The sequence below is a fragment of the Natator depressus genome, chromosome 10 (assembly GCF_965152275.1).
Source record: "Natator depressus isolate rNatDep1 chromosome 10, rNatDep2.hap1, whole genome shotgun sequence".
In the NCBI taxonomy this organism is placed as follows: Eukaryota; Metazoa; Chordata; order Testudines; family Cheloniidae; genus Natator; species Natator depressus.
The window spans coordinates 28,516,852-28,529,770 of NC_134243.1; the positions used below are offsets into that span (position 1 = coordinate 28,516,852).

At 41.3% G+C, this 12,919-nt stretch overlaps 1 protein-coding gene across 19 annotated transcripts in view; it reads right to left on the bottom strand.

Moving 5' to 3' along the window:
- The window catches only part of RBFOX1 (RNA binding fox-1 homolog 1), a 2,406,891-nt gene that overhangs the window by 1,541,330 nt on the left and 852,642 nt on the right, over nt 1-12,919 (bottom strand). For 2 of the 19 annotated variants that reach the window (XM_074965516.1, XM_074965509.1), the window contains exon 1: nt 10,140-10,753. The exons of 15 other annotated variants lie outside the window; for them this stretch is intronic. In XM_074965516.1, the coding sequence (XP_074821617.1) occupies nt 10,140-10,142 (3 nt within the window). In that variant the 5' untranslated portion in view covers nt 10,143-10,753. Of the gene's footprint in view, nt 1-9,704; nt 9,731-10,139; nt 10,754-12,919 lie in introns of those variants that run through there. 2 more of the 19 variants (XM_074965519.1, XM_074965529.1) reach the window with 2 other exon arrangements.

Sequence of the window (12,919 nt, forward strand, 5' to 3'; positions counted from 1 at the left end):
AACGAGGGGTCTTGCCTGCCAGGAGTGTTGTCGTAGTAGTACATTTATTACAGGTAACAAACAGGCCTGTGAGTCTCCCTGACTTAGTTGAATGTTAAACCAGAAGTTACCAGTAATGGAGAACAGAGGAGAGAATAAAAAATATTAATAGCGGTTGAATCAAAGAGATTAAAGCATTCCACTCAGACCAACACTACTCAGTAATATCTGGAATAACCTCCAAATAACAATAGAGAAATTATTGTATTGTTGATCCAATAAGCTATGCAGTTAGATGTCATCCAGCATGCATCCAGTAAAGTAATATACTTGAAAGATGGAATTAAAAACTCAAAGGAATTTTGGATTTTTTAACGAATAATGGCTATTGATCAACCAGAATGCATTTTACACAAACAATAATATGCATTTTTGTGTATTGCTGTGCCACGTTCCGGGGTGAATCCAGACCAGTGAAGGATTGTGTCACTATCGGGCTTGCAATGTTGGGCGCCTGAAAATGCCTTGCTGTTGTAGCTTCCAACCTGGGTTGCTCACAAACAGCATGCAGGTAACACCAAGTGTCTGTGCATAGTTACAGTCCTGGTCCACCAAATCTGACCCCAGCAACCTGTCAGCAACACCAGCCACACTCTGGCTTCCACCAGCCTGGGTTACTACTTACAGGGTAACCCCACACACTCCCAGTCCCGAATTTTCCCCAAAACATGTGTTCTGTATTGTCCAGCCCTCTCCTAGGCAGTTCAGATATTATAGGTCCATTGGCCCTGTAAGGGGTCTGTCAAGGTTCCTCCCCCACTCTGAACTCTAGGGTACAGATGTGGGGACCTGCATGAAAAACCTCCTAAGCTTATCTTTACCAGCTTAGGTCAAAACTTCCCCAAGGTACAAAATATTCCACCCTTTTGTCCTTGGATTGGCCGCTACCACCACCAAACAAATACTGGTTACTGGGGAAGAGCTGTTTGGACACGTCTTTCCCCCCAAAATACTTCCCAAAAACCTTGCACCCTACTTCCTGGACAAGGTTTGGTAAAAAGCCTCACCAATTTGCCTAGGTGACTACAGACCCAGACCCTTGGATCTTAAGAACAATGAACAATCCTCCCAACACTTGCACCCTCCCTTTCCTGGGAAATGTTGGATAAAAAGCCTCACCAATTTGCATAGGTGACCACAGACCCAAACCCCTGGATCTGAGAACAATGAAAAAGCATTCAGTTTTCTTACAAGAAGACTTTTAATAAAAATAGAATTAGAAATAAGAAATCCCCCCTGTAAAATCAGGATGGTAAATACCTTACAGGGTAATTAGATTCAAAACATAGAGAACCCCTCTAGGCAAAAACCTTAAGTTACAAAAAAGATACACAGACAGAAATAGTTATTCTATTCAGCACAATTCTTTTCTCAGCCATTTAAAGAAATCATAATCTAACACATACCTAGCTAGATTACTTACTAAAAGTTCTAAGGCTTCATTCCTGGTCTATCCCCGGCAAAGACAAAATGTAGACAGACACACAAACCCTTTGTTTCTCTCCCTCCTCCCAGCTTTTGAAAGTATCTTGTCTCCTCATTGGTCATTTTGGTCAGGTGCCAGCGAGGTTACCTTTAGCTTCTTAACCCTTTACAGGTGAGAGGAGATTTCCTCTGGCCAGGAGGGATTTTAAAGGGGTTTACCCTTCCCTTTCTATTTATGACAGGGTCAATATCCAATTGCCTGTTACTTTACCTGGAGTTACCATGCAGCTCCGTTTAAACACAACACTGGAATAATGTTGATTAAAAACATCAAAACGAGTTTATTTAACTCAATTTTAAGTGAATACAAATGGAGTGTACTGCAAATCTCATAATACACCTGCAACACTTTGGTTTTGTTTGTATTTGTTTTTTGCAGAACTTGAGTGATGCTGCTAAATGGCTAACATTTTTCTATATGTTTCCTCTTCTGTAAGCTACTGTATCCCAAAAGATAAATTAGGCTAAAGAAACCAAGAATCACTGCTGTAGATAACATTATTCCAGTCTTATTGCCAGAAGCAGGTCAAGTTGGTTTGAGTGACCACATGGTTATCTACTGTTTATGACTGTGGAGAGACACTGCTGCTTTAAGTCACAGGCAGTGTTATCAAGAATCAAGAGGTTGAAAAGATAGAAGAGAGGAGCAAAATAACCTTAGAGCAAAAGGTATTATCACAGTTTTAAAAAAAAAGTTTCCTATTAATATTAGCATCTACCTTTGCAAGAAATCTCTCTATATACAGAAAATTGCATCACATCCAAATACTCCATCATAAAACGCTGGGGGCAGCACACCTTCCAACACATATTTGTAGTGGACATTTTGGCATACAAATGATCATCACAGTGTTTCACCTCAGCAAACATACTGCACACAGTAAATTAGTTTCAGAACACCACACCATTTGTACAACATAATTTGATATGAAATTAAAAATCCAGATACTCTAATCCAAAAGGATTATTGATTTTTTCTACACTTGCACACTCAGTCAAAGTAATTGAACACAACTATAGTGGCTGTTTTAGTTTGACAAACATTTCCCATCAAAAACCTCCACCGAAATCCTCACCCCCATATTTTCACATGCCAAGGCTTTCCAAAAAAAACATACATTGGAGGGGTTGAAAATTTCCATCTTAAGTCTGGAACCAGAGCTGCATTTTCTAGGGTAAACTGAGCAAAATCCACTGAACTATTTTTGAGTAAGAAGAGAATGAAAAATAGTTAATGTTTGAAATATACCATGAGATTTCTCAATGTAAGATATCACACCTCATTTTATAAAAAAATGTATTTTGATTTAAGAGAAAAACATTCTGAAAACTGAATAATGGACATGCCAGATGTATCCATACACTGTTAAATACCTAACGTTTGTGTGTGTTTCCTCTTTTATAAACTACTGGATACCAAAATAAAGATTAGAATGGTCATCAATTGTTCTCCATCTCCACTAAAGGTAGGAGAAGATATAATGGGCTTAATCTGCAAGAAGGGAGATTCAGTTTCGATATCAGGAAAAACTTTCTAATTATAAGAATAGGTAAACTATGGAATAAGATTCTAGGGGAGGTTGTGGAATCTCTGTCATTGGAGGCTTTTAATATGAGGCTGGACAAACACCTGTCAGAAATAGTCTAGGTATACTTGGTCCTGCCTCAGCACAGGGGGTTGGACTTGACCTCTCAAGGTCCCTTCAAGCCTACATTACTATGATTTTTATATACTTTATATATATTATATATATATTTGTATGTGTGTCTGGAGTTGTGCACTACAGAACAGGTACAAAGGATATGCATTGTGCAGCTTGAGAAGTTTGCATGTGTTGAAAGTTGGCCTCAACCTGCAACTTCTGGCCCACTAGTCAGCCTTCTTGTTGCACCTCCACCATTCTCAAATACAGTTTTTATTTTTATTTTTTGAAAATACTTGAAAATTATCTACAAAAAACAAAACACGGCAACCATTCTCAGATCTCACATCAACTGACTTAGGCTCATGCTACAAGGCTAGAAATAGTAATGTAGCTGTTCCCATTTGGGCTGGAACCCAGTCTCTGAGACACAGCAAGCAGGGAGGGTCTAAGAGCCTGAGCTCCACCCTGAGCCAGAATGTTGACACTGCTATCTTTAGCTCCGTAGCACGAGCCTGAGTCAGTTGATCTGGGCTCCAAGACTCACTGCCACAGGGTTTTTTGCAGTGTGCATGTATCCTAGGACCTTCAAATCATCTTATGAGGGGAATATGTAGATACAGTCAAACACCAATTTAGCCTAGAGTACTAATACCCTTTTCCTGCTACTCCCTATTATATCTAAAATGAAGTGATTTACTAATCTTCTTAATGGGCACTAGCTGGCCTTGACCAACTAAAAAAAGAAACATTTTGTTTACTCCATCCCCAGCTTAACCCTCACCCCACAAAAACATTCACACAGGAAGACAGATACAAGCCCATTCCCACCCAGTACAACACCTTATATTAATGCAACATGCTAACGTAGCACAGTTAAGCAAAAAAAATTCAGTCAATTTGATAGGTTAGTGTGAATGCACATCTTTAACTCTGCACCTTGAACATGTGCATTTCAATACAATATTGCTATTTGGGATCAAAGGTTATTTTAGATATACATGTGTATCCAAAGTTCCAGAAATGTTACATTTTATGACTGTTTTTGAGAAATAGCATATCATCACATAAAACTTAAGACTGTATTGTAAACCATAAAAAATGGAGCAGAGTTTTGTTTTAATGAACACAGGGGGTAGAGTTAAGGCTATGTCTTCAAAGTTATCATATTTGCTAACTTGTATGCTTATCTGTAAAAATATGGTATTAACAGATTTTTTCATGATACAATCAAATTGCTTTATAACAAATATTTCATACACTCTCAGGTATCCTTTCAGTAGTCATTGGAATTTCACTTAAACTCTTACTTCTGATAGGCTTCTATACAGTTCTCTTTTAAACAAATTAAGGGAACTGTAGCGTAAGTGAAGGATATTAAAACTTGCAAAATCCAAATTTTGATGTATAACAGGCATTTTCTTTTTGCGGTTGATGTTGTCAGCTATCTAATTGAAGTCCAAACTGTGTACCACAGGCAACCATTTCTGTGTGTCCTTCAGAATCTTTATATGTGTTTCAGACTCCATACCCATGAAAGCTTATGCCCAAATAAATCTATTCGTCTTTAAGGTGCCACCGGATGCTTTGTTGTTTTTGTGGATACAGACTAACAGGGCTACCCCTCTAATACTTAGTACTGTTATGCACCACTCTGAAATCCCAGCAGCCAAAAAGCATTTTCCTGTGTCAAATATAATTTCCTTTTGGAATATATTCATTATTGAACACATCAACTTAACAGATACAAATACAATGGCCTTATTTACATTAAGTTGTAATTTTGCACACAGTCAAACTAGGAAGACACTACAATGATCGAGAAGGGAAGGGGAAGACTAGGGAAAACCATTAACTAAACCATACTGTTTAGTTTTTAAAAATGCATCCCCAGAAGGGTAATTAAGATTGTTAGATTCTATTAGAAACTGAACATGGATTGAAATTGTTTTAAAAATACATATTCTAAAAAATAAGATTATCCTTGTTATTAAGATTATTATTAGGGAAAGTCAAGTTAATTTTTTTTTTAAATTGAACTAATTTCAATGAATTCAAATTCCTGATAGAGCATCCCTTAAACAATACGTTGAGAATTTAAAAGGAAAGCAACCAAATACCTCCCCAATAATTTCTTGGGAAAACAGAACTGTTTTTTCCTGCTCTCTGGTGTTGTTCATGTATGGCCTGATACCACACCACTGAATCCATGGGAGCTTTGACACTGACTTCCGTAGTTTGAGGACCAAGCTTATATACAATTATACCACCCAAATATTAACTGACACTCCTCTTCATTTTTCTCTCATTGTGCACATCCCTGCCTCCAATCTCTTCAGTTTCAGCTTCCCTGATGCTACTGGTAAAAATCATCTTTCAGGGACAGTAGGAAAGGCATGCATATGAACTCTCTTTGTAGCACCGCATGGGAGTGAAGTCATCCTGTGGCAGGAAGTACAAGTGGCAACCCACTGAACAATGAAACTATCCACACACACACAATAAATAGAATGAAAATGAGAAAAATATTCTTCCCTTGATAAACTTATTTCACCTATAGTAATATTAGTGGTTAATTTCAACTACAGTAGGTATGAAATTTTCAGACAAACATGGTTTTCTGGTCAACTGTGTCCCTTTAAGGTATTCTACCTTTCATAATTATCAGTCATTTATTTCTCTCCTGACCCAGGACTAAGGCCTGCATTTTGCAACTGTTTCCACACAGACAGACCCTGGTCAATGCCCAGTGCCCCACTGAAGTCAGCTAGGTTCCTCAAGCAAGGGTCTGCACACATTGAGCAGCATCAGACCCTGAGAAAACAGGTGGAGACTCACTGAAATATAAGAGGACAGAAAGTGTAGAGCAAAAGGAAATGGACTATTTAATTCATACTTGTGGAATTTAGTACTGCAGGAGGTCACCATGCAAAATACTGTGGCTGGATTTGAAAATTGGCTGCATCATTTAAAGGCTAGAGCATGATGAATTAGTTACTGTTGATTATTTCTCCAAGGTTAGCCCTTTTATCTTTCTCTGGTTTGGACAACCTAACCTTTCCCAGCAGTAGTGGCTCTTGAACAATTCATTTGGGCTATGATTCTTCTAGAGAGAAATTTACCTGTGCAGAGGGCCAGAACAAGGCTGATACTCCAGTTAAATCCCACATAAGCCTTATTTTCATGTATGATTCATCAAGATGAATGTGAATAATTTCCCCACCATTAACCCAGCTACAACCACAAGTAACATTCATAATTGTGCTAAGGAAGGGCTCAATCCTTCAGCCATTCACATGTTGGACTCCTGACATCACTGGGAGTGCCATACCAGAATCAGAGTCTACCGTAATACGCAAATGGAGCCAGTCTGGTGTCACTGAAATTACAATGGAGTGGATTTGCTCAACTTTTTTTATGCCTTGAATCTGAAGATTGACTGCACGTGAAGATCAAGAATGTATTCCCAGTCATAAACATGTACACTGCTACCAACATGTCCACAATCCTCACCCTCTGACTACTACACTGCCCAAATACCAGTCTTCCTTAGGAAGGATGGGGTTGCTGCATCAGGATCATTAGCTATGGGGCAGCCCCTGACTGGATGAATCAATAATCTCATCTACTGTGTCAAACTTTATGTTGCCACACTTAGAGAGAAGCATGAATATTTACTGGAACACCTATTCAGTTCACATGTACACTTACTGACAGGCCAGTGTTTGCTGGCAACAACGGGAAAACTCAAAGATATACAGTGATATTTCCCCCCAAATAAGTAAGTGCCAGTAACCTGCATTAGAAATCAGCAATATATGCAGTATACAAATCACACACAGATCAACACCATGCCACATAATTTTGCAATGCAAATAAATCCATTTGAAATATCCACTTAAAGTGTATTAAAAAAAAACAACACTCCTCCATCTACAAAATTTAAAGTTGTACGTATTTTTACCTTTCTTTGAGTCGGTTTTATAATCCTCACTGCACCTTAACCTATCTACCAACACCAGATTTAAATTGTGGAAATCCCAGGCTCCCTCTAAACTTTAGTCTAAAGCTAATCTGAAGAAAAGGCTTTAGCAATAAACCTTCTCAGGATGGTGTATGAACTTCTCTGGTGATCAGTTGAACTGAGCAGATTCTTTTTTATCTTCTTGGTTTATTTAACAGGTTGTTTGTTAGTTTTAAATGAAAAATGACATTTGTAAATTGATATTCACCTTTTCTACCACTTTAAACATAAATCTGGGTCTACTGTGTTGTAATGTAAAGAAAGCTACACCCCGTATGTACAAAGGAAATGGTTTGCATTACAAATGTGCACCAAATCCCTTTCGTGCAGTGTTCCTAATCTGGGGAAGGCACTAAGCTCCCCCAGGAGAGAAGTAGGCACAGAAAGACCTTTGAAGTGTGAGGCTCCTAGCCTCTTCTCCCCAAGTGGCATTACAAAGCAATACTCACTGTAGCACTGTCTGCTGTTTCTGGTAGCAGTGCTGTGTACTGGGTAGCTGGGGAAGGGACAAAAAACCATGTGGCTGGCAGCAATGGCAACAGCTGTGGGCTCTGACAGGAAATGGAGAATCCTTGTGAGGTTGAGGAGAGCCAGTAAGGGAGGAGAAGGGAAAAAGTCTGTGGGGAACAAGGGACGGAAGAGGGGCAAGAAACAAGTGGGGAAATGGGATACAGAAAACAGAAAAGGACAGAGGAGAGAGGGGAATGGAGGCACAGGTTAGAAGTGGCCACTGTATTGGGTCATGATGCATGGAGACATGAGAGTCTCCAAAACAAGGTCGGCAGCCACTTGTTTAAGTGCTTTCTCAGGAGGTAACCTCACTACTTTCCAGTTTGAGTTAGTGCATGTCAATACAAAATTAAATACACATACTGTGGTGCAGGTCCTCAGCTGCTGTGAATTATAGGCCCTTTACTGAAGCTATAACCATTTATACCAGATGAGGATCTACCCCTGTATTTCTACATTTGCACTCTTTGCTAAAAGTACATATTTTATTAATCCAAGAATTAGTGAATTCAGTCTCCTCAGTGACACCTGACTTCTGCAAGTGTTTCTGGTACTTAAGGATACCTGCTTCTGAAAACAAAAATGTCCCCATTACCCAGTGACCGCAAGTGTCATGGCTATAAGCATTATCAAAATCATCAACATATTGTGAATTTGACCACAGTACTTGTCAGCTGTATTGTTGCTAACAAGTTAAATGTTAGCTTAAAAAGGAATGGAGGCTGCATAAATACAGTCCACATTTCAGAAAATGCCAAAACCCTTTGTCAGATGTATTTAGCAGAATAAATCAATTTTAAGGGAAACTTGTTTGTCCAGCCTTTGAAGCCTGTGCAAGATACTGTCTTCAACTAGACATCTGACTGGGACTGTAATTAGAAACACTAAATATAAAGTGTATCCCAAGAAATCAGTACTTCAAACCATCCAAGTAAAGAGAAATACGAAATAAACTTAGAAATACCATAATTTGAGTTGTCCTAATTTGTTTGCCATAGTTCTAATTAAAGGGCCCTCTTCTGTGATCTAGTACACTTTGCTAAAGTTAAATTTAGTGTCTTATGAGAAGCATACACTGAAAATGCCCTTCACTTTGTTTCTACCTAACCTTTGCAATACACTTTCACAGCCCCTTAATGGACCATATTTCTAAACCTGCAAAATCATATTTATTTTATGAAAACAAGAGCATCTTCACTTTAGATTGTGAGTTCATTATTATGGGATAATAGATTTAAGAAGCATGGTGCTTTAAAACTCTTTCCAGACATACACTGTATTATCAGTCTTTATTACCAAAGCAACAAATCCTGTTCTTGCTTTTAAATATAGAACAAAAATGTTTACTCTTTGTTAGACCTAAATAATGTAAATAACATTCAGTATCTTCCAGTCCTGTAGCTGTACACCAGGGCAAGATTTAAAAAGAAAAGTCAGTTCTCAGGACATTGTCCTCTATGTCTTTATTACATTTTATAACTCAATTTACCTTGAATGAGCAGAGTTTTTGTTACAGTTTAAATTAGTCATCACTAAATTGCTGCTTCTTAATAAGATTTTTGCATTTTTTTGAAAAGTCATAGGTTCAGTGCCCAAAGCTTCCCATCACTGTAATATCGTCTGAAATTTTTCATAAGAAAAGCTAGCTGTAGTCACACCACTTTTGCTCAGCTCCCCCATAACAACAGCTAGAAGCCAGATAAACATTATCATGCATTTAGGATTCTGCTCTGTGTTAACAGATTGCTTTATTTAAAAAAATGTTTGAATGATGTTATTCAGTTATCTGCTTTGTTCTCCTTCTCATCACACACTTAACTCCCATTAGTTTCCTCCACATATACATTTATCTCATTGGCATGATCCCTGTTTCACCCAGTCCAGGTCTCCAGCCTGAGCATGCATCTGCCTCCCTCTCCTTTGAACACACCTGCATATGAAAAACATTTCAGAACTTGTTACCTGAACCATGTTTCAGTAACTTTTCTGCACCAAATACTTACCAGTATATACACTGTCAAACAGGCACAACACAGACCCCTCCGGCAGCAATGGAGATACTAGCAAGATATCATTGCAAATGGGATGCATGAGTGGGGCAAGGAGAAGAAGGGAAACTAGCGTTTGACTTAGCGTACACTTCAGAGCAAACACATCCCTTCCATTTGTTGCAGCACTTGGCTTTCCAAGGCAGAGCGGGAGCACCTGAAGGGGACTCCTCCAGCCCTACGTTCTCCACAAGGTCCTGCCCTGAAGTGCCACTTTGAAAGAATGGCTTCAGATTAGAAACGCGGGGGCTTCCTCGAGTAATTCCCCACCCCCACAGTAAAGCAAAACAACTCTCTGAGCTGCTGGGACCGGCTAGGGGGGCTTCCCAGCGCACCAGGGGCTGGTACCTTCGCCCGACCGCCCTACCCCAAACCAAAGGCTCAACTCACCATAAAGAGAAGAAGGAGGCTGAAGGGGACTGTGTCTCTCCCGCTCCGTTCAGCAGCGGCTCAGAGGCAAAGAGTTCGCACCTCCTGGGCACGGGCAGCGTACGGAGAGCCCAGGGACAGCTGGGGACGCTTCCCGGCCCCCGGAGCTCCTTCCCCGCAGGAAGGACGCGGCGGCTCTCTCCCGCCTTCACCAGGGCATCCTGAGTCCTCCTCTCCGAGCCCCGCTGCCTTCCTCCTCCTGCCTCACAAGTGTCACTTGGGCTGCAGCCAAACGCGCGCGGGCAAAGCTCCCGTCCTGGGTGCGAGCCTCGCGCTGGCAGAGAAATCCCTGGCGAGGAGTCCCGAGCTCGCGAGGAGAGTCCGGGGCAGCCGGTGGCGAAGAGGAGCTTGCAAGGGCAATCGAGAGAGCACCTTGTGCAGTGGTCCCCTAGCTGGGAGCTCGCAGGCGAAGTCCGCAGCTGACGGGGAGCTCCCCAGCGCGCGCCTCAGGCTGGCCGAGCCATCCCTGGAGATGTGGCTGGCGCTCGCAACGGGAGCCTGGCGCAGCTCGTGGCGAGGTTCCCCGCTAGGTGAGCCTCGAGATGGCAAAGAGGTTCCCTCATGCAGGAGCCTAGAGCTCGTAGAGGAACCTCCCCCTCCTGCGTGGGAGCCCGGAGAGCTTACAGAGACACCCCCCCCCCCCAGTTGACGAGCCCCGCGCTGGGCGAGCTAGCGTCGGGGGATTTCCCAGGAGCCACTCGAGCCAGGTGACTGTGGGTTGCGGGGTTCGCCTCAAGGCTGCAGGGGGAGGCGCAGCTCCTCCCCAGCCGGCGCTGCAAAGCGGCTCCGGAGAGGGAGCGAGGTGACCTTCAAGCCCGCCGGGGGGTGGGAGAAGCAAGCGGCGGCGAGGAGAGCCCTGGCGAGCAAGAGCAAAGTGGCCGGCGCTGGGAGGGGACGAACGGGTCTCCCTGCCAGCATCCCACCCTCCTCCACGCGCCGTTAAGCCTGCACCTCGGGATTGGCAGGTGCAGGCAGGCTCCCGGCGCTCTGCTCTTGCTCTCTCTGCTCAGCCATCGAGGGACCCCCTACTAGCCCCATAGGGACCTAGGGTTTGGGGGGAGGCCGTGGGGTGGGGGGCAGGGACACTCCACTCTGTTCAGAAGCACATTACTTGCCATCACGCACAGAAACCATTTGGGGAGAGGGATGGAGCGAGTGTAAAATGGATACTAGCCTAGGAAACAGCACAGCTGCTGGCTTATTACACTAGGGAGACGGTTACAACTTTCCCTGCAAAGGGTTGTCAAAAGCGGGCTCGATAAAAAGCCAACCTAAAAACGGGGCTCCCATGGCAAAACTAGGCAGGGTTTGACACTGCTGCCTGTCTGACAAATAATAACACTTAAGTGACAGTTAGGAAGTTGCTGATTAAAATGATGCCTTTGGCAATACTGAGAGATCTTTGCCTATTTTCCTCCCTCCCTCAGAAAACAAATCTTAGAGGAATTCAAATGCTGTATTAACGAGAAGAGGTATTGTAGCATCCCCAGCTCCATGAATTATTGTTAAACAGGTCTGACAGCAGCAAGTTCGGAGGAAGTTTGACAAATAAACAACATCAGGACCTGTCAAAAATAGTGATTTATCAGTTTTAATAGGTTAGGTATTAATTGGTATAATTATCCAATGTTTGTGTGTTGCACACTGTGTGATTCTAGCAAATTAGTGTTATTATGGTTTAATAATAGGCACCTATGAGAGGTTGGGGATGATTTATATAATGACAATTCCCATTTTATTTAAATATATAGATTACAAGGAAAAATAGTTAACATTTTGAAGGTCCACATGTCATCTAATTAAAAGAAAAAAAACACTGTTTGAATAATTTAAAACCACACCAGAAAAAAATGTATGAATACTCTCCCCCTCTGTATCTGTGCAGAAACAGGAGTGGAACTAAGACTTTTTTTAAAGTTAGTTAGCAGCAAAGTAGTACCAGGAACTTTGAGCACTTACACTAGTAAGTCAAAAGTAAATACTTGTGATCCAATACTGCAGTCATTAAGGCATATATCCAACTTTATCCCTGTAAAGTAGTCCCATTGATTGCAGTGGGATTACTCATACAGGTGAAGTTAAACACATGCCTAATTATTTGCAGGATTGGAGCCTTAGTAAACAATCCAGCACATAACCTGTTCCTTCTTCTACTTTAGGCTCAAAATTATGGGCCTGATCCTGTAAACACTGAACTCAGTGGAACTAGTCATGGGTCTACATTTATTCAAGTGCACAAATGCTGGAAGAATTGAGGCATTTTAACCAATTTCCTAGGTGTGAAATAATTAATTTATTTTTGTCAGACATGCAGCAGTGGCAAATTAATGATCTGAAGGCTCATTTTTTAACTCAATGGGACTACTTACATCTGTAAAGTTATTCAGATGTGCATTTTCAGGATCAGAGTTTATATTACCAAATAACTAAAATATGCTCTCTAAAAAATGTATGGCCTGACCTTGTAACTTGATCTATGCAGGCAAATCCCAGCACTTGTGCAGAGCCTTATTGATTTCAGGTGCATCTAGTTGCAGATCAGGACTTTGAGGCTCCTGCATTACTTATGTACCCAAAAACTCACACTAAAGTCAAAATAATGAATTCAATAGGTGCAGAAGAGAAACATAGCTGGAACTATAGTGTTATGTTTGTTTTTTAAACAAAAATATTTTACAGTGGTAACCCAGAGTTATCATTGGACACTACAAGACATCTAACAAATCCATATTCATTATGGT